This window comes from Empidonax traillii, unplaced genomic scaffold, assembly GCF_003031625.1.
Source record: "Empidonax traillii isolate 1590-97213 ecotype Southwest subspecies unplaced genomic scaffold, ASM303162v1 scaffold527:size1067160, whole genome shotgun sequence".
Taxonomy (NCBI): Eukaryota; Metazoa; Chordata; class Aves; order Passeriformes; family Tyrannidae; genus Empidonax; species Empidonax traillii.
Window position 1 is genome coordinate 412,831 of NW_020955720.1, and position 23,072 is coordinate 435,902.

General features: G+C 43.9%; 1 protein-coding gene across 1 annotated transcript in view; it reads left to right on the forward strand.

The window, feature by feature from the left end:
- The window catches only part of TMC2 (transmembrane channel like 2), a 34,150-nt gene extending 13,607 nt beyond the window's left edge, over positions 1–20,543 (forward strand). The window contains exons 9-20 of the mRNA XM_027897083.1: positions 976–1,118; positions 2,594–2,741; positions 3,170–3,358; positions 4,841–5,020; positions 5,842–5,994; positions 7,357–7,485; positions 9,644–9,711; positions 10,472–10,711; positions 12,384–12,509; positions 17,618–17,696; positions 19,089–19,209; positions 20,290–20,543. Of these exons, the coding sequence (XP_027752884.1) occupies positions 976–1,118; positions 2,594–2,741; positions 3,170–3,358; positions 4,841–5,020; positions 5,842–5,994; positions 7,357–7,485; positions 9,644–9,711; positions 10,472–10,711; positions 12,384–12,509; positions 17,618–17,696; positions 19,089–19,209; positions 20,290–20,543 (1,830 nt within the window). The remainder of the gene's footprint in view (positions 1–975; positions 1,119–2,593; positions 2,742–3,169; positions 3,359–4,840; positions 5,021–5,841; positions 5,995–7,356; positions 7,486–9,643; positions 9,712–10,471; positions 10,712–12,383; positions 12,510–17,617; positions 17,697–19,088; positions 19,210–20,289) is intronic.
- Positions 20,544–23,072: the final 2,529 nt, after the last annotated feature.

A 23,072-nucleotide genomic window follows, 5' to 3' on the forward strand; every position in this document is an offset into this window, starting at 1 on the left:
GTCTGATCCCTTGTCCATCCTGTAGCTGCTGTGTGATTGCACTTAGTTTTGCGATTGTCTCTGCTTTGAGCAGGGGGACTGGTTAGATGGCCTCCAGAGGTCCCTTCCCATGTTAACCCTTCAATGTCTCTAAACAAGATCCATTACACAGCCTCTGATATGAGCTTCGAGTTATGCTTTAATTTTGGTCTTTCTGGAGGCTTGATGAGAGGGGAACTTGCTCAACTATTATGGCCAGACTAAGTACACTTTAACTAACAAGCTGAAAGACAGTAAGCCAAAAATAGAGAAGTACAATATGTAATGATACACATAACTGGGATGTGATACAATAGAAAAACAGGGAGAGATTGCTAAGGCAGATTAGGAGATCTGCACGCTCTTTGAGTACCTAGCAGTTTGTACAGCAAAAAACAGATCTTGAGACAACATGCTTGATATTTTGTCTGAGCTCTGCTTTGCACAGGAAAGTAATGCTTTGATTTTACTCTGTAGTTATATTTGCTCTGCAGGTGGCAGCCAGTAAAAGGAACTAAATCTGCAAAGTGCTAAGCGTCAATTGCCTCGTACCTGAAAGGAAAAAATTCATAGCATGGTGGGAAAGCCCTCTGTTACAGCATTTCTGTAAGGTCCAAGTGTTTGATACTGGCTTAGAGAAGCAGGTGGGCCACAGCCACAAGGAGCAGTAAGGATGTTTTTCTAGGAGGGATGAAGGAGTGACAGATCAAACCTACATTTTAGTTTTGAGCCACTACTCTCTTACATGCTCTCCCTCATCTTCCCTCTCCTACGAAGATAACCTCTTAGGAAGATAGCTCTCAAAGGTGACAGGGCAGTAAACAGACAAGAATAAGACAGTAAAAATTTTCCAAGTTGGTTTTCCTTGTTTTAAATCTTCCATTTTCAGGAGAAATCTTTTTCCTTCAGAAGAAAAGCTTCACAGCTTACAGAGGATCGCTTTTGCTTTTCCTCCAGGGCTACATCAAATACTCGGCACTCTTTTATGGCTACTACAACAACCAGAGGACAATTGGCTGGTTAAAGTACAGGCTGCCAATGGCGTATTTCATGGTTGGGATCAGTGTATTTGGCTACAGCCTGATGGTTGTTATCAGATCGTAAGTACAGATGATCCTCTCTGCAAAACCAGATGTGTCTCATAGCCGGGTTCCCCTCCATGGGCACAGCTCACAACTTGGTCCAGCCTTACTGGATGGCTGGGGGAACGTGAGGAAAGGGGGCTGTGTGCCTGCTGTTTTCATGCACTTGGCCTCCCCATCCACCACCCTGGCTCTGGTGGGCCGGGCAGACCTGAGCGCTCTCCTGCTTCGTCCATGTACTCAAGTGCACTGTTTTGAACCCTCTCATCATCTACTCCAGCCATCTACTTCCTTCTCCTCATCTCTGGACCTCTTTAACCCTTCTTTCAACATTACTACAGGGCCATCAAATAGATTTTGTACATGAAGGAGGATGTTACTTGCAGTAAATTTCCACGGTTCCTTTTCCATTCTTTCATTGCAAAATAAACATTCCTGAAAGGCAATGTGGGTCACACAGATGGTGCAAGGGCTGTGGAAAAGAGCCAAATGACTGTTTTGATGTGTCCCTAAACCAATCAGCGGAGCTTAAAATTGGCCACAATCTCTGTGCCCCCTGTGCACTGTCCCCAAGCACCAATGAGGCTACCGCAGCATCCTCAGGGCACTGAGGATGCAGCCGAGGCACTTGTCACTGCTGAGATGGTCTCTTCAAAGTCCAAAATAAAAAAATAAAACCTCTTATCTCTGCTTGAAGGACACACCATGCGAAGGTCTTCCTTTCTTTGGAAGAAAGACTAAGTCTGTGGATTTGTATCACTGCTGAAACATGCCCTATTGCTGTGCAGCAGAAAGAGCCTCTTGAGCCTTTGGCTGGAGGGGGACATCAGGATTTTCTGTACATTTGCCATGAAATTGCAGCATCTGTTGTCTCGCCTTCCTTGAGGGACTGGTGCTAGGAACTCTAGTGGGACTTAACAGAAGGATTTCAGGGATCAAATAATAGAGAGGAAACAGCAAAAGCCGTATCTGCTCCTATGCTGATTAACAAGAATAATCCTTTTTCTCTCCTTGCATTACTTACCGCAGGCTCTTTGACTCCAGCATTGTGCAGCAAGTAAAGTCTCACTAAAACGTTGTGCAGCAGTGGGTGTACTGGACAGTACCAGGGGGCTTTGACCAAATTTAGCTAACTAAAGAGCCATAATCATATACTGTAGCCTAGGATGTGGAAACACCATAAATAGACTTTCTTCAGGTACTAGCTGGTGGAAGCAATCCTTAACCTCTTTAATCACCCATACTAGTTTTTTTTCTGTATTACTGTTTTTAATACAAGACCCACGTAGCCCTGGAGACACCATTTGACATTTGAGACCACTTTAAACCTGAGGTCTCATGGCACACATTAGTCACTCCCAAACCCCAAGAATGGTCACCCCACTACATCTTGCCCACCAGTAATCCACTGGCACCGTTCCGCAAAGCTGAAGGAGACATGGTGGCTCTGTGAAACACTGTCTGACCTTGTCACTGCACACATCCTTATGCAGGATGGCGCGCAATGCCAATGAAAGTACAGCAGATGGGGACGATGACAACTTCGTTTTCAGCTGGAAAATGTTCACCAGCTGGGACTATCTCATTGGCAATGCAGAGACAGCAGACAACAAATTTGCATCCATCACCACCAGCTTCAAGGTAAACCTAACCAGCATTTCCTCATCTGCTTCTGGGGGTGCTCCCAGTGCCTGCCACGGCAGAGGTTTAAGGGAAAATCTGGGTAACTGCACAGCATTTTTTCATATTAACAGGGTATGGTGCTAATCCATGGCAGCTCCAGCTTCTGTGCCCTTGTCCCCCTAACTCTCTTCTTTAGGATTAAAAAAAAAATTTGTGTTACTTTAGAGTGCATTTACCCTACCACATTTACTTGGGACATATCAGGCTATTTGCCATTTGATATCTTTCAGTCTAAGCTTAGTTTGAATTTAACACAAATACCAAGTTGAACATAGCCAGAATAGCATGGCATTGCATTTCATAGGGTGAAAAAACATCTGATGTCACCTTATGCTTGGTGCTGCAAGATATTCATTCCAATTCTTTGAGCACCCTTGTTTTTTCAGGAGTCCATTGTAGATGAACAAGAAAGCAACAAGGATGAGAATATCCACCTGAGAAGGTTCCTGCGGGTTTTGGCCAATGTCCTCATCATATGCTGCTTGTGTGGGAGTGGCTACCTCATTTATTTTGTGGTGAAACGCTCCCAGACATTTTCCAAAATGCAAAACGCTGGGTGGTATGAAAGAAATGAGGTAAGGAGACTTTGCTTCCAGTTTTCTGCTGGGATAATTTGCCTTGGACATCAGCATAATTGTTGCCACTGCTGGAGGACAGCGTCCAAGGCAGAGGGATTCCCTACCAGAGTTCATTAGTCCCTTTCAGTACCTTTGCACTTGTTGTAGCTGTGAAGCACAGTGGTCTCACTGAAAGTTTCTAGGACAAACTAACACCTCTTGCAGAGAGGGGAAAACAGTCTTACAGTAAATCATAATAAGAATCAATGGCTCTTTGGCACTTACAACACCAACCACCATCTTAAGAATCAAGTTGCATGTTAACGCTTACAAAGTCTTTTACTAGAAAGCTCTCTGGGTGTTAGCAATGTCCATAACCAGACATAACTCTAAACTTTAAACATTCACTTTGAATTTATGGCAATAAGATTTTAGAACCTGCAGAAAAATTGCAGTAGTCAAAACTTTTCTGTGTCTGATTTTGGAATGAGAAGTTCAAACCTTCAAGCTCTTCACACACACACACATAAAATGTCAACCTATGGAAAGCTTTAATTTCAATGTATACTACATTATCAAAGCCAAATTAAATCCAAAGCCATGCATTTTCACAATTCACACGAAAAATTTTAGCAAGACAGCACCTGCTCACAAAATGCTTTGATTTCTTACAGTGAACTCTTCACAAAGAAAAAAATCGTATTAAAAAAAAAAAACTTAATGAATGACACTTTGTGGTGATAACCTGAGATCTAGAAAAATACAGTTCTGGGTACTATTTCTTGTCCTGGAAAGAAAAGCACAAAGAAGAGACCTGTGAGTCAGAGACTGACTGCGCCTGTACCGACAAAGTCCTCTACAGGCCAGTGGACACTGAAGGGTTGTAAAAAAAACATAGAGCCTGTAAGTCATGCCTGAACTAACCCTAACTGGCCAATGATCTCACTGACCGTAGCACAATTTATTATCTCACATAAGAAAAAGGAACAAAGATGCCACTGGGACATGTTTTCTTGAGCTGCAAAACTGAGTCCTTGATGTGCTTCCATTCAAATCTGTAAATACCTTTTGCAAAAGCAAAGGTGCTGAAAGTGGAAAATAAACATTAGCATCAACTAATTATCTTTATGCACACAAGCCAAGCCTTGTGCTTCCTCCGAAACTAAAATAAGAACCTCGGAGCTGATGCAAGCAGTACTACAAGGTACTTGAGGAACCTAAATATTCATGAGTCTGGACTGACAGGGAACAAATCCTTCAAAGCTTTGAGATAACAGCAAAAGTGCTCCCGCAAGAGCAAGTCGTGCAACCTAGCCCTGAAGTCTGACGCTGTGCTGACTACACACTAAGCAAAGCCAGAAGCTGAGTTTGCTTAGACTCCCTCCCCTTCATAAATCCTTCAGAAATATCCAACCAGTTGCCGGCAGCCCTCACTCTGTTCGAAGTAAGATAGTCACTGTTGTTACTACTAGCACTTATCTCGTTTTCCTCATGTGGCAGGTTGAAATTGTGATGTCCTTGCTGGGCATGTTTTGCCCTCCACTGTTTGAAACCATCGCTGCACTAGAAAATTACCATCCCCGCATTGGGCTGAAATGGCAGCTGGGGAGGATCTTCGCGCTCTTCCTTGGGAACCTCTACACGTTTTTGTTGGCCTTGATGGATGATGTCAACGAAAAAGTAAGAGTTGAGCCAAAAAGCCACGTCAGCTAGCATTTTCCAGAATCGAGGGTGAAGGCACCTTGTCCCCACAGTCTGCAGGCACAATCACCCCCTTTGCAGCAGATGCTTCCTCTGCCCCCAGTCCTCTTGAGCAACATCTGCAGTGCCCCGGGGAGACTCACCAAGCAGTCTCCAGCTTCTCTTTACAGCTCTGAAAAAAGCATGGTTATTGTCTCCTATAATCACAGCATGTTAGGGTAATTCGATTTTTTTCTCCATCAGACACTGTGTGCAATTTCTATTAACGCAGACCCCAAGGATATAGTTTATAATCCTCTTTCCCTGCCTCCCCTCTTTAACATTATCCTGGTAGTGTGTTGTGGGCAGATAACTGCAGGAAAGGATAAATGTCTAACTGATCCACAGAAAAAATTACTCTGTTTTAAGCTGAGAAGAATTAGAGGAATTTGAGGTGTTTTGCTCTGCCTTGAAAAATTATGAGGAATGTGAGGAAGGAGGACTGGGTAGAGGCTCCCTCTGCACACAGTAGTCTTGAAGGAGGTCTGACTCCTCCATTTGTGGGTAGCAGGTTGCTTGCTCCCCAAAACTCACGGAGTCCCAACCTGTTCTCCGTCCAGAAGGGCTGCTACTCCCCTGCTCCCGGCCAAGGGAAGGAGTTTCTGTGCTGTAGCCAGCACTGTAAAATCTGTTGTAAACAGATCCTTATATGATGGGGGTACCTGGTAACAGGGAGCCCAATGCCTTGGATTTCTCCAAACACGTCCACTGAGGCCTCTATTTTGTGATGGTTTTGGCTGGGGGGGATCTCTTTGTTGCAGCTGGCAGAAGAGGACGTGGTAAAGAACATCACATACTGGACACTGTTTGGCCACCACAACTTGTCTGTGGGGAATGACAGCACTGCCACACCACCTCCCCTCGACCCTGCAGATGTGCCCAGGGGACCCTGCTGGGAGACAACCGTCGGCATCGTAAGAATTTTGTTACGTAGCAAGTCTCTGTGTTGGTTTGGGGTGTTTCATTTTTTTGTTTTTCTTGTTGATGTCTTTAGCATTTCCAGGCTTGATGTTTTCCTCACAAACATCTTTTCCCTACTCTCATATAGCAGCACCAAGGCAATGAAAGTCCTTGGCCACGGTTCTCAAGCCTAAGAAGTGAAATCCTCATCTGGAAGCAACCAGGGCACACACAGTTCTGTGGCACTTGCCGGGAGGCTTTTGTGCTACCCAGCACAAAAGGCCGGGTAGTCTGCAGCCATGCCTGCATCATGTTCTTGTTCAGATCATGACTGTGCCTTTGAAGCAAACCTCTCTTCTCCACCTATTGCTGCACTTCATTCTCACTGCAGAGAGGTTTTGGTGTAGAAGTAAAACCCAGCCAGAGGACGTGCCTCAAGAGAACTCCTCAGACATCCCAATCCATAGCATGTGGTGAGGCCATGGAATGAAAACAAAATTAGGCAAAAGTAACCCCCTTGAAAGGCATGCAGGGTGGACTTCAAGCCCTCAGTTTCACCTGCCTGCATTTACCTTGCACTAAGAAGTTCAGCAGCCACACTATGCACAGCTTAAAAAGTAAAAGCAATTGTTTACTGGCTGACACAGTTGGGGCTTGCCAAGCTATGAGGCAATGCCTTTCTGGGCACACACAGTGGGTCTTCACTAGCTGAGTAGTTTTCAGTCGAGTGGGTGAAGACCCACCACCAAAACTCCTCAGAAAGGGTGGGCCTCAGTGCAACTGATCTGTTAAGCACCAGATCCTTGCTTTTTCCTCCCCAGACTTTTAAGCCTTTTCTTGTGTCTTTTCTTTAGAATCCTTGGGATAGTGGTTATCCGCCATCTGACAAGTGTAACTTCCACCTGCAACTTTACCTTTCTTGTCTTGCACATCTCCCTTCACTACACTTACTCATAGCTCTTGTTTACAACTGAGCATTTTCCTCAGGAGTCCACGCGAAGGTCAAGGAACTGAGCCACACCTGAGCAACGCACAATCAAAATGACTCTTGGCGTACGCGTATTTTACACCAGCATTATTGCTGGCATTAACATTCTGCTCCAATTTTATGAGCTGCCACAGCATACAAGTGCAGTCAATAATGCCAGCAGCAGCTATCAGGTCCAATAGCTGTAATGCAGCTCGTAGTTCCCAAACGCAGAGGTAAAGCTTAGGCATCCCGAGTGTTTGAAAACAAGCAGGGAGTTTGCTCGTGCTATGCATTTCTGAAGGTAACTGTCATATAAAGACAAATGGCTTAATAAAAAATACAGTCCTGAACGCGCTACTGAAATTATTGGATATAAATGGGTTTTTTTCCTTCTTCTAAATTGCAGGAGTTCGTGAGGCTCACTGTGTCCGATATCCTGGTGACTTTCATAACCATTCTGGTGGGAGATTTCATCCGAGCTTGCTTTGTGAGATTTGTGAATTACTGTTGGTGCTGGGACCTAGAGGCTGGATTTGTAAGTCAGTATCTTATAGATGAGAAGATATAAGTAATTCAGGGTCATTTGGTCAAATGCTAAAAATGATTTTGTTCTGAATGCTTCCAGTGGTCCTCTGATCTTGTCTGATAATTTCATTGGTGTAGATAGCATCTGCATTACTTTTCTGGATCAATCAGTTCCATCCCTGTCTAAGGACTTTAAAACATGAAGTTGAGTTAAAAAAAAATAAAAATAATGTGATCTTCATTCAGTTGTTGTAACTCCAAACCTTTGGGCCCTTCTATACCTCTTCTCAAAGCCCCAGACCTTCCTGTTCATTGCCCACCCTGCAGGCAGTAACCTGCTTTACTCACAGCACCATCTGATTGATGCTTCCCGATGGAAGCTGGTGTTACTTCTGCTGCAGCGGAGGAAGAAGCATTTCCTTCCCCTCTCATGTATGTGTAACTCACAACAGCACTGGACTCTTTGGTACTCATAAAGGCTACATTACCAAAGCAGCCAGTACTGCAGCTGCACAAAACACAGATGGAAATAATGGAGAGGCAGAGGGAAGTCCATTGTTTCACATAAGAGGAGACAAAACCAGATGGATTCAGAGAGAGATTGAAGTACCTTGCAAGATTACAATCAGATCAGTGCACCCACTCCCTAGCTGTCTTACTGGGAGTGGTCTAGAGAAGAACAAAGAGAAAGGCTTCAGTCAAGGAAGGGCAAGTGGGGCATAGCAGGCGTTTTGCTGCTTGTGGAGCTCTTTGTATTTCTTCTGTGGGAGGCAAAGGACACTTCCCAGGATGGCCAAGGGATTTTGGAGGTCCTCCTAGCAGCCAGGCATCATGAAATTCTTTCCATTACTTGTGCAAAGATGGTTTGGTAACAACCATCTAACCCAACCTAGGCATGGGCACCAGCACAATATTTTACGTGGTTTTTTAATGCAGATAATTAGTAAGCTTTTTGTTTAATCCAGCCTGCTCACAGAGAAGTACTCAAAGCAGAGTACAGTAGACTCTGAAAATTGTCTTTATTTTCAGGGGAAAAAGAAGCCCATATTAACTTGTAGCTAAAGATTTGAAGTAGAAATTGGACAGAATGAAAAGAAAAAAAAAGAAAACAATGTTTAGACCCATCCCTTTCCAAGGTGTGAACAGTCAGCTAAGCAAGACTCTGACTAGGCTCCTCTTACGTGGTCATTGTAAAAGACAAACATCTTAAACCTCAACTTTCTGAATTGCTGATACTATTAAATACATGCAAATGGCATGGAAAACAGACATCTCATATAGGATACTTCAAATATATAAGAGCACGATCCATCATTTCTTAGAACAGTTTTCTGCATTGCAGTTAAAAAAAAAAAAAAAAAAAAGTGGGTTTTTTTCAAGGAAACATAAAAAGAAAGTCTTTACGCATAGTTTCATCTGCCAAAAATCTTTTTTGTGCACAAAAGCAGATGTATGTAGAAGAAACAGTAGCTTCATCATAAGCAAATCTATCAGAATAATAATTTCTAAAACTACAAATACTATTAGACTAGTATTTAGGTAGATTAGACCAGCCTGTTCTTGACTCGCCACCATTAGCACCCACATCAGATAGTTACAACAGTGCTTTATATGGAGCAACCTATCACCTAGCACAGAGTAAAATGTCACCAAATACCCATCAGGTCATATATTCCCTCATATTTCTCTCCCTTTGCCTATATTTCTGTTCTTCAGCAGCTTGAACCTGGGTGCATGGATATATCCAGCATAGCATTTGCCCTCCAGCTCATCATTATCGCCATCTAAACATTCAGTACTTTACCACGGTGGAACTGTGAGACCGTAACCAGACACACCAGCTGGAGTTTAAACCTAGTCCCGTGCCATGGCTCCTTTGCTTGCAGCTGCCATTATATTAGCAGGGAGAGATAAACACAGAGCAGCTCTGAGCATCTCCATATATCTTTCCAATTTTCAGCAAGCCAAGAGAGAAGAAGCAGCCCACAGCACAGTAGCTCCTATTCTGCCTTCACCACAGTGCTGCTGGTCATTCAAGCAGCATGCACAGAGCAGGAGCCCTCCCAGGAATCCCTTCTTACCAGCTTTAAGTAAGCATCACATATCCAGCAGAAAACAACAGCAGGTACCTCTAGCAACAACACACTTTCCTTTCTTTTCCCATACAGCCGTCCTATGCAGAGTTTGACATTAGCGGCAATGTTTTGGGTTTGGTTTTCAACCAGGGAATGATTTGGTAAGATTTTCTTTTTTTCCCCCTCTTCCTTATTTAGAAAACCTGTCATTAGAGATAGAAAGCCAACTAGATAAACCTTTGGGTTCTGGTTTTTCTGACTGTTTGGCTTCCTGTGCTTGACTGTGGAAGTGAAAATTTAAAAATGCCAGCTTGCTTATCCAAGACGAGTAGGTCCATGTGCTGGGGGAAGACTTTAGAAAGGGTTTGGGGGGAATCACGAGGTTACACATCATCGGAAGGGTGGGCATAGAGTCAGCTAGATCAAATTGGGCAGTAGGGGCATGTCACAACTGTCCCAAGGGAGGGCAAGTGGGAACTGTTCTGCCCTACTGTGGCAGCACCAGAGGCAATAGGAAACAGGACAGAGCACCCTCATCTGCTCTGAAAGTTCCTTTTGCCATGGACCGATAATTTCTGCCTGCTACCACACTATGATATCTCTGCAGATTTAAGGGAGTCTCTCCGTAGAGGTTACATTCACCTGACATTTTCCAAGATGTCTCAAAGCCATTTTTGTCACAAACTGAAAATCCTTCTTTGCAATCACTAAGAGTCTAAGTCCTTGCTGGTCCTCAACACATGGGACTCTACCCTAATAAGGATGCAGGTGGCTCCTCTGGGAGCCAGGGGTAGCATAAAGCCCACTCAGACTTCATTTGTGGTAAAACCTGCCACCCCATGAACACTTGTTTTCCTGCTTTTGAAAACAGAAAACCTTCCTGACTGTCAAAAAACAGCACTTGTCCCTCTCTCTTTTCAGGATGGGATCCTTTTACGCGCCAGGGCTCGTGGGTATAAACGTGCTGCGCTTATTGACCTCCATGTATTTTCAGTGCTGGGCTGTTATGAGTAGCAATGTCCCTCATGCAAGAGTCTTCAAAGCATCCAAGTCTAATAATTTTTACATGGGACTGTTGCTGTTGATCCTATTCCTCAGCCTTCTACCTGTGGCTTACACCATCATGTCCTTGCCTCCCTCCTTTGACTGCGGACCATTCAGGTACTAGCAAAATACCAAAAAGGACATTTTTTTGCTCTGGGACACGGGATTATTTTTGTGAAGTTAGAAGCCCTGGTCTCCAACAGAGGTGGTGAAATGCCTCCATTCTCCATTGGCTTAAATCCTTACCAATGTGAGGCAAAGGGTCATGTCCAGCTATGGGGTATAAACAGTCAGCTGGGAGCACTGAACCTCCTCCTGTCTGCTGTTCTTCTTTGCTACATGATTCCCAGTGTTTCCCCAACACACATCAATGAAAGCACCAAAGGACAGCAAGGTGCAACCCCCAGGGAAAAAAAAAAAAATAAGGACCATCCCTAAGGCTCTCTAGAATATTGTGGGAGCAAAATGAGTCCAAAGACTCCTTCATAAAGATAAGAACTCCCACAGCATCAGATTTTGTGTGTTGACTTTAGCTGGAAAATAGCAGGAAAAGGATAGGGGTGGTCTGAAGAGTTGCAGCTTAAAAGAAAAAAAAAAAAATTTGTAGGGTTTTTTTTTTAATTAAGACAAAATCAGCACTGCACAGAGCATTCAGTGAACTGGACTAACATGCCAATAAAGTCTAATTTGATTGAATAATGCCATTTCCTGGGCCTGCTGAATCTGACTCAGCAAGGAGTCAGCTTGGAACAAATTGTTCTTGTAGATGCAGTGTTTTAGGTTACCTGCTTCCTAACAGAGAATGACAATAGAAAGGAAAGAGACCAAAATACCCTTAGTTCTGAAACAAGGACAGGTGTCAACGAGCAATGTCAGAAGATCTGACAAGAAACTTGTTGCAGGCGTGCTATCATCTGGAGATGACTAATCTGCAATGTGAGAGAGCTATTTCAATTCCCAATCAAACCTTCAAAAGCCATTCAGCCTGATTCAGACCCTGGCACACCACTCAGCTCCACTGAAAGCTCAGCTCTCACGAGCGTCTGGCAGCTGATGAAGTTTGGATACTGTTTAGCCGAGTTTGCCTTTATTGATCTCATCATCAGGACAGAGCCAACACCCCCCCTAACGTGGAATCCTGCATGCTCCCAAAAGGCAACAAGCCCTAAATAGGAGGAACTGTACTGCCAGGGTTGAATTCCCAGACCCAGAGGTGCTGGGGTGAGAAGAAGGTCAATTACATAATCCATCCTTCTACAGAGCTGTTCTCCTTTCATACAGAATACTCTCATTTGCTTTATCAATCCGGTTAGAAATTACTCTTTCAGTGAGTTTTCTGTTAAGCAATAATCACAGCTTGCTATTTTTGTCATTACTTAGCAGCTCTTCAAGTCGGCTCATTATTTCAGAAAGCAGGAATTTGCATATGGAAAGTCATCTCTACCACAAAAAGGCCATATTTAACAAGATATTGATCAGAAATGTGTAGTTACTGCAGCCTGGAGTTTTTACATATTTCAGGGGGGTAAACAGTCAGAACTCACAAAGCAGTGACGTGGAAATAAATGAGCAAGTTGGCCTAGCAAGGGTTGTTCTTATAATCAATGGATGAAGGGAATGAATGGATCAACAGATAATCTAAAATGAAGGCATTTTAAAATCCTTGGTGGCTTGAGCTGATGCTCACTGGAAAAGGGATAAAGCATGCTACTTAGCATCATTAGACTGAAAGCCTATTTTATCCCTCAGGAAATATCTACACATCTTAACTGGTTGTTTGTCTTTCCAGTGGGAAAAAAAGGATGTATGATGTCATTCAAGAGACCATAGAGCTTGATTTCCCACTTTTTGTTGCCAAGATCTTCAGCTATGTGGCAAATCCAGGACTGATCATACCTGCAATTCTGCTCATGGTGTAAGTTTTCCTTGCAATATTACATGCCTGGGTTGGGGTAGAAGGTTAAAAAACAAATGTTCTGGGATATTAGTGAGGTCCAAATACACTTTCTGGGGAGAGAACATCACGGATTGGGGCAGACACAAGCTCCCTACCCCCCCCACCTTTGCCTAACCCAATTTCCCCAAATTTAATTACCTGACCCAATTAAACACAACTTTGTAGATGAAACACGTTGCTGACAGAGGCCCTGTAGATATCAAAGCTGTCACAGCTTCCATATGAAAAAATTTCTGTAGCCAGCAGGAAATAAATGGACAGTCTCAGCCTGGTGCTTTCTGGAGAAGCAATTTCTGTCACAGCTGGTGGTATTTAGAGCACAGCCATGACAGGGCATTCAAAAATTACATGTTCCAAAATGTGAAGAACTGTGAGTTTTGTTGGGGTTTTTAGGAGTTTTATTTTTTCATTTTCAAAATAATACATCTAGAATTTGTTTCAGTGCCATTTGATCATTTCACCTTTGAAATCACTCTTAAATCCATAGCACCTTCAGCAGCACTAGGATCAGGGAAGTTCTCTCTCTGTTTTTTTTTGTTTAAGATATTTTTAGCCATTAAATTTTAAGCCATTAAATTAAGTCGAATACAAGTTGCCATGTTACAAAGTTTCTTATAGAAACTTACAGAAAAATCCCAATTAAACTGAAAATGACATGTCACCCCTCTACCTGCCTCAAGCTACTTACTCATTTTAACCTAAAAAGGATGATCTTATACTGTGCAGACAGATCCTATACCTAGAAGAATCAGATCAGGTGCACGCAGGAGGCAAGAAGTCTCACACCACATCCCTTGTATGGCCAAGCATATTATTGAGTTATAAACTCTGTTCCTGTGGGCTTCACAGTAGCACTGGCAGATACCATTGCAAACACGAAATGAAAACTGCAGAACTAACACGTCTCAAATGGACCACCTTTACAAAAGGCGGCCAGAAATCAGGCTGTAGGTGAGATTTCTGAGGCTTTGATGCAACCCCCCAAAAAACAGATGGGAGAGCAGTAATACCTTTGAAAATAATGTGGTTTTTTTCAGTCACAATCTCCTGCTCTTTCCTCCGCTGACAGCTGGGACAAGGAACAGCACAAATCCAGTTTATTTGTTGATGAGACACTTTTAATCACCCCTTCCCAGTCTTGGCTATTCCCACACCACAGCCTTACCATCAGTCCATCTCTCCTTGAGACACCATTTAGTCTCTGCCCTGATTCCTCTCTGAAAACTGAGGGATACCTTATGTCCACATTACCTAAAACATCCTCCTTTCCCACCCAGATAAACCTCCTGTGTGGCCTTTGAGGATGTTACATATTTGTGATTTCCAGCCATTCAGCTCCCAAGAGGGTCACAGCTCTAAAAAAGTGGTTTCCCCCATGATGCCTGGGCAAGCCAGACCTACAGCCCCTTGGCAGTAGCTCTCATATGCTCCAAGTGCATTGGGTGTCTTGCAGAAGTACTGCTTGTTATCTGCATGCACATCTTGTCTGCGATAACCCCAGATGAAATCACAGCTACCATACAAGATTGTTTCATAAGGCTTCAGTCCTTTTCTGTTCTCCTTTTCAGACAAGTCCCCAGTTTCCTGCCTTGTCTCTGAAGATCTTCAACTTTCCCTCTGCTTCTGCCATGGTGCTGACAGGTAGACAGGGCCAGGCTGGAGCTTGTCCTTATGCTGATCCCCATGAAGTTTCCCAAAGGATTGAAACCAGGGAAATGCAAAAGCTTCGTTTAGTCCCAGTGAGCAGAGGACCACTCTCAAAGCAGCAGGCAAGGCAACCTACAATCCAGCCCAAGTAAAAATAGCCTCTACAAATAGTGACAGGCGGATAGTAAATGGACAGTCTGTTGATTTTGATTGCAGACACTGAAAAAATGTCTTTTCCACTTCTGTGGGCTGAATTAAGTAATTTTCTCTAGCCATGAAAACCCCTTCTCTTTTTTCCAGGTCCAATCCAAAATGCCTCTTTAATCCATTTCTGTTCTTAGCTCCTGGTCTCAAATAATGATGGGGTCTGGTGAATAACATGGGTGTCAAACTTACTGTCCTGCTTCAAACTACCCAAGGGACAAGGGAAATAGGAAATAAAGAGAAATAAGACGCAGAGATATTGTACACACGGGCATGTAACCTAATTACACTCAGGCTGAAAGCAGGATTTCAAGCTGCAGCCTACAGAGCTTCCTGACCGAAGCTGGAAGCACCTTACTGCATCAAGAAGAGAGGAAAATTAAAATTCCTGTGCAGACTAGAAAAGGACAGTGACCCACACTCTCCCCCATGATCTGGGGAAGCAGTAAGTCAGAGATGAGAGGAGCCAGGGTGTCGTGGTTTAAGCCCATATTGAAACTAAGCACCACGCAGCTCAATCCCCTCTCTCCGCCCCACCCCCACAGTGGACTGGGGGGAGGAATCAAAGTAAACTTGTAAATTGAGATAAGAATGTAGTGAAAACAAAGTAAAATATAGTAATCATGGTAAATTATAATCATAATAATGGCAATAAAAAGGAAAAAACAAGTAATGCACAATACAATTGCTCATCACTTGCTGACTGATGCCAGACCCTCCTTCTGGGTAACTACCCTCAGTTTACGTACTAGGCATGGTGTTTTATGTTGTGCAATACTCCTTTGGCCAGTTTGGGTCACCTGGCTATGCTCCCTATCAGTTTCTTTTGCATACCTTCTCACTGGCAGAGCATGAGAATTAAAAAAAAAAAAAAAAAAGAAAAAAAAGTCCTTGACTTAGGATAAACATGACTTAGTAAAACCCAAAACATCAGCGTGTTATCACACACCATTCTCATTCCAAATCCAAAACACAGCACTGTAAGAAATTAATTAACTCTATCCCAGCTGAAACCAGGACACAGGGCCATTCAGCATCCGTGTTAAACAGCTCAAACATGAGGGTGCATCCGCAGGCCCGTTTTGGAGGCAAGTATACCCGAAGAACCCCATTGAAAGTGGATAAACTCCATTTGCTAATGCTTACTCCATTCCTCAGCAACATTCACAGCTCCTCATGTTGCAGCTTACAGTCAGAACAAGGCCTGGCTTTGCTCTGCCTTTTTTGGGAGCCAGCACTAGCCGTGTGAATCAGAAATTCAGTGATAAATCCAGCACACCTGTAGGACCTGCCCAGGATATGGGTGTGCACCTTGGAGGATCTCAGACTGCCTCATCATTGCTTGGACAACCCAATCCAAATATGCCTGATTCCTGCAGATTTGGAGTGCACCACAGGCATGCCCACCAAATCACCTTTCTGTGGCACTGTCCTTTCCCCCTCTCCCTTTCAAGATCCCTTCAGGGCTGTTTAATCCTGAACAAGAATAACATCCCTTAAGCAATAAACCTGCAATAAACCAAGGACAGGGGAAACTCAGGCTTAGCCTGGAGGCAGAGTGGGCTTATATCTCACAGTGTTTGGGAGAGGGACCTGATGAGCTCATGCCCTTCCCATCAATGCCCCATTAAATGCAGGAGTCCTCAGGGGAGGAAGCCCTGGTGGTTGGAGGCGATACTGGGCACTAATGCAAAGGGTGAGAAAGTGCTGAAAAGGGACTGGAAATGGATTTGCTCAGTGAACTTGAGAAACCAGCTCAGAAACACAGTACGTGGCATCCCAGACGGCTTTGAGTAGCCAGCTCTAGTTGTCTGTATGAAAACAGGGGTGCTCCAGGCACTTACATCCCGGCTGGTGACAACAAAAAACGGCAGGGCAGCCGCAAAGCCCCGATTAAAAAGCAACATTTTCTAGGCAATGAGCTTAATAATACAGAAGAAATAAAACTACCACATCTTTACAGAAGAGCAAAAAAATTTCCAAGAGGACAGAGAGCCTGGTTCACCAAGACTGAGTTTTGAGGTAATGCTAGGCAAAAGGAAGCAAATGCGTTTCCTCTAGAAAGACCCCTGTAAAACGCCTCAAGAAAGGCCATCCTAAGTACCCCTTCCTGATCTCCCACCTGGAAACCAATATGCTAGTACATGATGTCTTGCTGGGCTTAGAGACATGCTCTCTGTTAATGAAATCCTGGAGCCTGGTTTGAGGATGCTGAACCTGGGCTGAAACCACACAAGCAGGTTATGCAATTGTCAGAAAACCTTTTTTTTTTTCCCTACCTTTTTTTTTTTTTTTTCCCTTCTATACAAGAATTTTCTACTTTATTTTAAAAAAATACCAGCTCTAGTGGTGAAGTGAATGGCTTCCTGGAAGTGAATTCCTGGGAATGACTTGAGCCACTGAGCACACAATGTTTATAATTTAGAAAAATAAAAGCACTCCACAAAAGCATGAGGAGACATTTTTTACCACCGAAATATTACTGGCTGGTGTCAGAGGTGGCAAGACAGACCCAGACGCTTAGGCATGTTTTAAAACACAAGCCTTCCTGTGTGCCAAAGACTGGCAGCCAGCATGCCCTCTCCCATCCCCACTTGCCTTTCAGTCCTTTCCAGCTTGGCTTGGTTTTCTCCTGGTTTTGGCATGTTCTTTTTGGAGAAGAAGGGATCGAAACAAAAGCCAGTGGCTCTGCTCCAACCTGTCTTCTGCTTGCCCTTGATTCCTGTCTCTGCTCACTCTCAAGGGTCCCTTCTGGGGAAAGAGGATGCAATTGGTTCTGGCAAAGGGAGAAGGAGGACTGTTCCTTGAGCCCTGCTTTTCAGGAGAGGCTTCACTGTTCTGCCAGTATTTCCTTAGTTTCCTATTTTTTTCCTAAGGTCTCTGTGTTAGCTGTTCAATTTCAAGGCTGGTGCCTGGTTTCACCAGGGCTGCTGGAAAGGAGGCGGAGGGAGCCCATGGTTATCCAAGGTGGAGGCAGGAGGGCACGGTTGTCATTTTTCTTCTCTTTGAGCAGAACTGAGCTACTAGATGGGTTCAGTGCATCTCAGTTGACCATTCCCCAAGGCAGCCTGAATTTTTCCTAAGCCTTGAGCCTCTAAAAGCAGTGTGGAGATAGCTGGTGGGAAAACTAAATTAAAAAAATTAAATGTCCCCTCCTGGTGAAACTTTTTCTCTCCCCTGATCCTGCCACTACAGCAACATGTTTGTTTTTCTAGCCTTGCCATCTATTACCTAAATTCTGTGTCTGAAGCGTATCAGCGCGCCAATGCAGAGCTGAAGAAGAAGATGCAAATGGTAAGTAAGTATTGATCTGGCAAAGTCATCTTTGAAATAACCTGCACTTCAATTTTTATGTGTAATATATGCTTTTTAAATCACTCTTCCCTTCTGAATGCATTGGTGACAGAAGAAAAAGATGTATTTTAAGCTTGTTCAGTCCCCTCTGATGGCATTTAATGGCTAATTGCAAAGAGTGGTCACATCCCACAATAGGCTGCTATTTCATACATCAAAACTATAGTTCGTTTTTCCAGAAACTGTGCTTTCCACCTACAAAAATAAGTTACTTAAAAATCTGAGCAATGGTTTAGTGCCTGAGATTTCCCAGGGACAATGATAAGCCAGATTTTTCACAAGTTGAAGAGCAATGAGCCATAAATAACAGCATGGCAATAACGATATTTTTTTACCAGTAATTCTCAAAACACCTTACAAAGGAGGCTGGCATCTGTCTCTGCTGTCCAAATAGGAAAAGCAAAGTATAGACAAATCCAAATACTTGAACTAGCAGGGTAGGATTGGGACCTCATGGTATACAGAACTGTGAGAGGTTGCAACATGTAGAGGACTGTAACACAGGGAACCCTGAACTAATGTGAATAAGGTCTGGCAGCAGAACATCTGCAAAAGCACAACTTTGCTCAGAGAGTGATTTCTCAAAGAGAAACAGCAAAGCTGTTCTGGTACCCCCAAAGTCTGCCAGGTTTGCCAAGTGGATGAAGGCTGCTCTGTGGGTTGGGACCCCTCAGCTGTAGCAAGGCCATGAGCTCCGTGGCTCCAGTATACAACAACTTCCATTGGCAAATAACTCTTTTTGGGGGAGGGATGGAGCTGGAGTGGAGTCCATCCAAAGTTTCTCACTGCGTAAGAGAAAGCAGCCTCTCCCTTCCCCATGCAGCATACTTGTTCTGAGCAAACCCAGGTTATTTTCTTCCCTCTAACATTCAGAAGAAAATCTTTTGAAGACAAATATATGCAAGTAAAATCAAAGACAGCCCTACAGCCCATCTCCATGCTGCCATAACCTCCTCCTCTTCCTTTGGCATTTATCCTGGACACTCCCTCACAAGAGGTCCACATTTAAAATAAACCAAAACCCCAGAGAGGGCAGATTGGCAGTTGCAGAAACACATAAACAGTCTGGTAGACCTAAACTATGTTATGATCAAGTGCTTTGTCTTAACAGGAGCAGAGCCATTCCTTCCCAGCCTCTCGTCCCCCTAAATGAGACAAACTTTCTTCCCAAAAACACCTGGTCACTGGACCAAGATTCAGCCCCTTGAATTTGGCAAAGAGATTGCATTCATACCAACAAACACTTAGCCAGGCCAACCATGGCACCAGGCCACCATTTCACAGATTGTATCTGCAGTTTTAAACTAAACCCGATTTTTTTTATTGATGCAGCAACGCGAAGAGGAGAAAAACAAAAGAAACAACAAAGCCACCACTAACCCCATGCAGCAAGATCTGGAGGATTTACTTACACCAACTACAAAGACAGAAAGTCATCCCAACCACGAAGAAGGTAAAATCCAAACAATGTCCCATCAACACTTCTGAAAAGGCTCATTGTAGCACCAAAGTGACTGGGTAGGATTGAGAAACTGGAGGGATACACATTTGCAAGCTATTAGATGAGCATAACTGGCACAGATTTTTTCCATTCACAGAAGTCCACCTACCAATGGACACCCAGGAAGGGGACTTGTCACATTGTGTCTCACACAGGGTTGTCACAGTATAGAAATTGTAATTCAAAGTTATAATTCACATCCCAGCCATTAACCATGCTGGTCACGAAACCAGCAATTTATTCTGGGAACAGTGCTTGAACTCCAGTGTCTTTCCTGGGCTAATGAGTTGAGTCAGGGATAGACTTTTTTCAGAGTTGAGGTTTTCATTGGAAAATTCATCATGAATGAGACAGAAGCTTCTCACAGGAGTGCATTGGTAAATGCGTGCTGTAAACTCTGCTGTGGGGGTCCAGAGAAGCAGAAGGAGGCACTGGCATCAGGATCTGGGCACTTTCAAGGAAGATGGATCCTCCAGGCTCAGTTTCAACCAGTCACTTCCTGACTGCCAGACCTCCTGCTCTCATTTGTGAGAAACATGTGAAAGATTTTGATTCTGTCTTGATACAGATGAGAAAAGAAGACTAGTGCCACCATTAGTGGCACTAGCACCACTAGTGCTTGCATTTAGATGGGCTGAGACGAGCTGGAAAGTTCAGAATAACCCAACACAGATTCCCCTCAGAGCAGACCCAGGGCAATCATTTAGACTGAAATAGTGCTGGCAGTGTTTTGGGTGCACTGAAACTAAAACTGAAGTCAGCAATTACCCCATGACTAGAAGTGTACCAGCATGGCTGGTAGGATTATCATGTCATCAGTAAGAACCTGCAAAAATGGCTTGGGCAGAAGAGACATGTGCTGGCTGTTGGCCGGGGATTAATGGTTTCAGTTGTGGTTTCTTCTCTCAGATGCTCAAACACAAATCCCCAGACACTCTGGTTATTGCACACAGAAGAGATAGCAGCCACTGGGGAGAGGACAAGAGGCAGTGTTTGCTCTCAAGAAAATAACATTCATAACCTTTGCTCTAGAAAAGAAAACGGAGTCTCCTGATAGAACCAGCCCTGTCAGGAAACCAGGCAAAGGAGCAGTCCCGGATGGCAGCCCCACAACTGGCGGGAGAGGAGCAGCATTCACCCCGCCCTCACACGTGTTTGTGACACAGCCGCTGACACCGGGTGTCCGGGCACCGTATCTTGGCCAGCCCAGACCACGGGGGCACCCACCGGGACTAGTCCCTGGAAGAGGGAGAGGGCAGCCACGCTACTTACAGGCTGCTCGATAAGCTCAGCAATGCTTCTCCCACCTGACATTAAAACAGAGGTGCTGCATGAACTATCGTAGTTTTAGCGGGAAATTATTACTGCATGTTGCACATCCACTCGTGATGGTCTCTATCTATCCAGCACTATCTAATACAGATTTGTTTAGACACTTAGTAGTATTTTGGATTTGTAACCCCCAAAGGCCGTGCTGATTTTGATCGCCAAGGAAATGGGAGGCAGTCAGAACGAAAATCAGCTGTGGCCCTGCTACACTGAGGACACAGTCCTGTGGCCACTAACAGCAGCACTAACAGTGGTGGGCTTGCTCTGCTTCTCAGCACAGCAACTGCTTGTCAGTCTTTTCAAAGGCTTCTTTAATTAATAAAAGTGGTGTGAGTATACCTGTCATTTCAACACAGTTGGTTTGGCTTTTTTTTTTTTTTTGCTGTCCTTCTACTCTAGGTATTAAGGATTCTATCAAAAAATTCAGTGTCCCAGTCCAGCTGCAAGCCAGCTGCTACTAGGAGTAGCGGACCCCTATTAGACCAGCAGAGCAGGAGGTTTTGTCAGCTGCACTTGTGATAGCTTTTCTCCAGTCTACCTCCTCCAAACTTTCATATTTTTGTTTCAATCTCACCACCATTTTCTCTGGCTTCCCACTCTGCTCCTCTTCCCATAGTCTGTTGACAGCAGCTTCTACCATTACTTCAATCCTTGGATAGGATTCCCAGTCTAGCAACACCACCCAGCACAGCTGAGAGACTAACAGTGTTTTGGCCTAGTTTCTGATTATAACCAGTTAGAAATTCCTGGTGCAATTTCATAACAATATCTTCCATATCTCCAGGACTTCCCTGGACTCTGTGGCAGAGCTTCTCTGGGTTGACCTGCTCTTTTACACCTAAGGTTTCTTCTTATTGTTTACACAAACCCATCCCAGGCAGCTTAGATCAACATGTGTTGTTCTTCTTAGAACTGCTATAAAAAAATTAACTTCTTCAGTAAAACCAAATCCATAACCACAGCTAGTAAAAATTCCACTAAAGCTGGGATATTTGGATTTAAAAGTTGACACTTAAAATTTTTCCACTAAATGCCACAAATCTTGTCATACATGTTATGTTCAGGACAGGAAACTCAGTAAACTATTTCTCCTCTACAGTTTGGCAGAGCACAGAGCATTTGACCTTCAGCCTGGGAACATCCATCTTCAAAGAGCTGGGCAAAAGGGTCCAGTTTAGTCAAATATAAGGCAGACTGAAACAAGTATTCAGTTTTTCAGGTCCAAAATAACAAAAGTATTTAAGCATCTGATTCCTTATAGGAATTACGAGATTCAATACTGTGCTGAGCTTATCTGTAGATAGAGATCTAGCTCATTTGTTGATGTTTGTGTTTTATAAAAGAGACCAGAGCCCTGGAGAAGTACTTCCAGAAGAACAAACAAGGAGCAACTAAAAGGAAAATTGAGAAATTCTTTAAAAAAATAAATCATTGCATTGTGCTTTCAAATACAGAGGAGTCAATGTCTTATTTCAAGAATTAGCTGTCCCTGGTGCACATCTTTAAGTCGGTTGGGCTATTCTGAGGCACACTGCTATGGTCAGGCTTGGTCATTCTCCCAGGGAGCCTCCATGAGAAAAACTGCTCAGCAGATTTATTTCCTAGCCTTAGAAGGACATTTCTCTGAGCTGGGTCTCACAGATAGGGCCTTGTCTTGCCTCTTTTCTGGGAGAGTTGCTGATGCAATACAGCTGCGGTGACCTCTCTTGCCACTCTGTCCGCAGAGATACCCAGTCACTGTGCTGGAAAAAGTCAGACAAAAGGCGGCCTTTTTCAGGAGACAGAAGCTGTGGCCCCCCATCCTTCTTTACAGCTGTCCATATTGGTCAGAAAATGCTGGGGGAAGGTGCTGCCAGCCTGCTAATTCAGAAGGATGTCACAGAAACAATACAGTGCCCTGATTTCAGCCCAGCTGGTCTGCCCTGAAGACTCTGGTATCTTTGGGAATGGTTGCAGAACAAGGAAAAGGACTTTGCTCCTCTGCGTTTCTCAGCTCACACTGAAAAACCATTTAGAAAAGGGAGAATGTGGCTTCAAATCTCACTCACCTCTGCTAGAAAACAGAAAGAGACTGGAAACATGAGTGTGCAGACATATCTGCATATGTGGAAGAAAATTAAAGTAGGAATACAAGGGCAATAAGAAACACTACGAAGAAGCCAAATAGAACTTGAGAGAGATTTTGAGAACCAAAGAAGCAGAGGCAGACTTAGACCAGATGAGTAACTACTACAGAATTTGGATGCTCTCCGAATCAGGCCCCTGACTCAGACCTGCAATAATATTGAACATTACAAAGCACTTTGTCATCTCTGGAGCACACAACTGCCCGTTGGCTAATTAATCTTTCAAGGTTTGCTTATCTCTAATTATAATGCATTGATCAATGTGTTTTGCAAGCTCAGAGACTTCAGGAAACGACAGTGATAGTATCAGCTGGACACTTTCTACAGACCAGTGGAAACTCTTCCCTAGCTGCAAGTGGT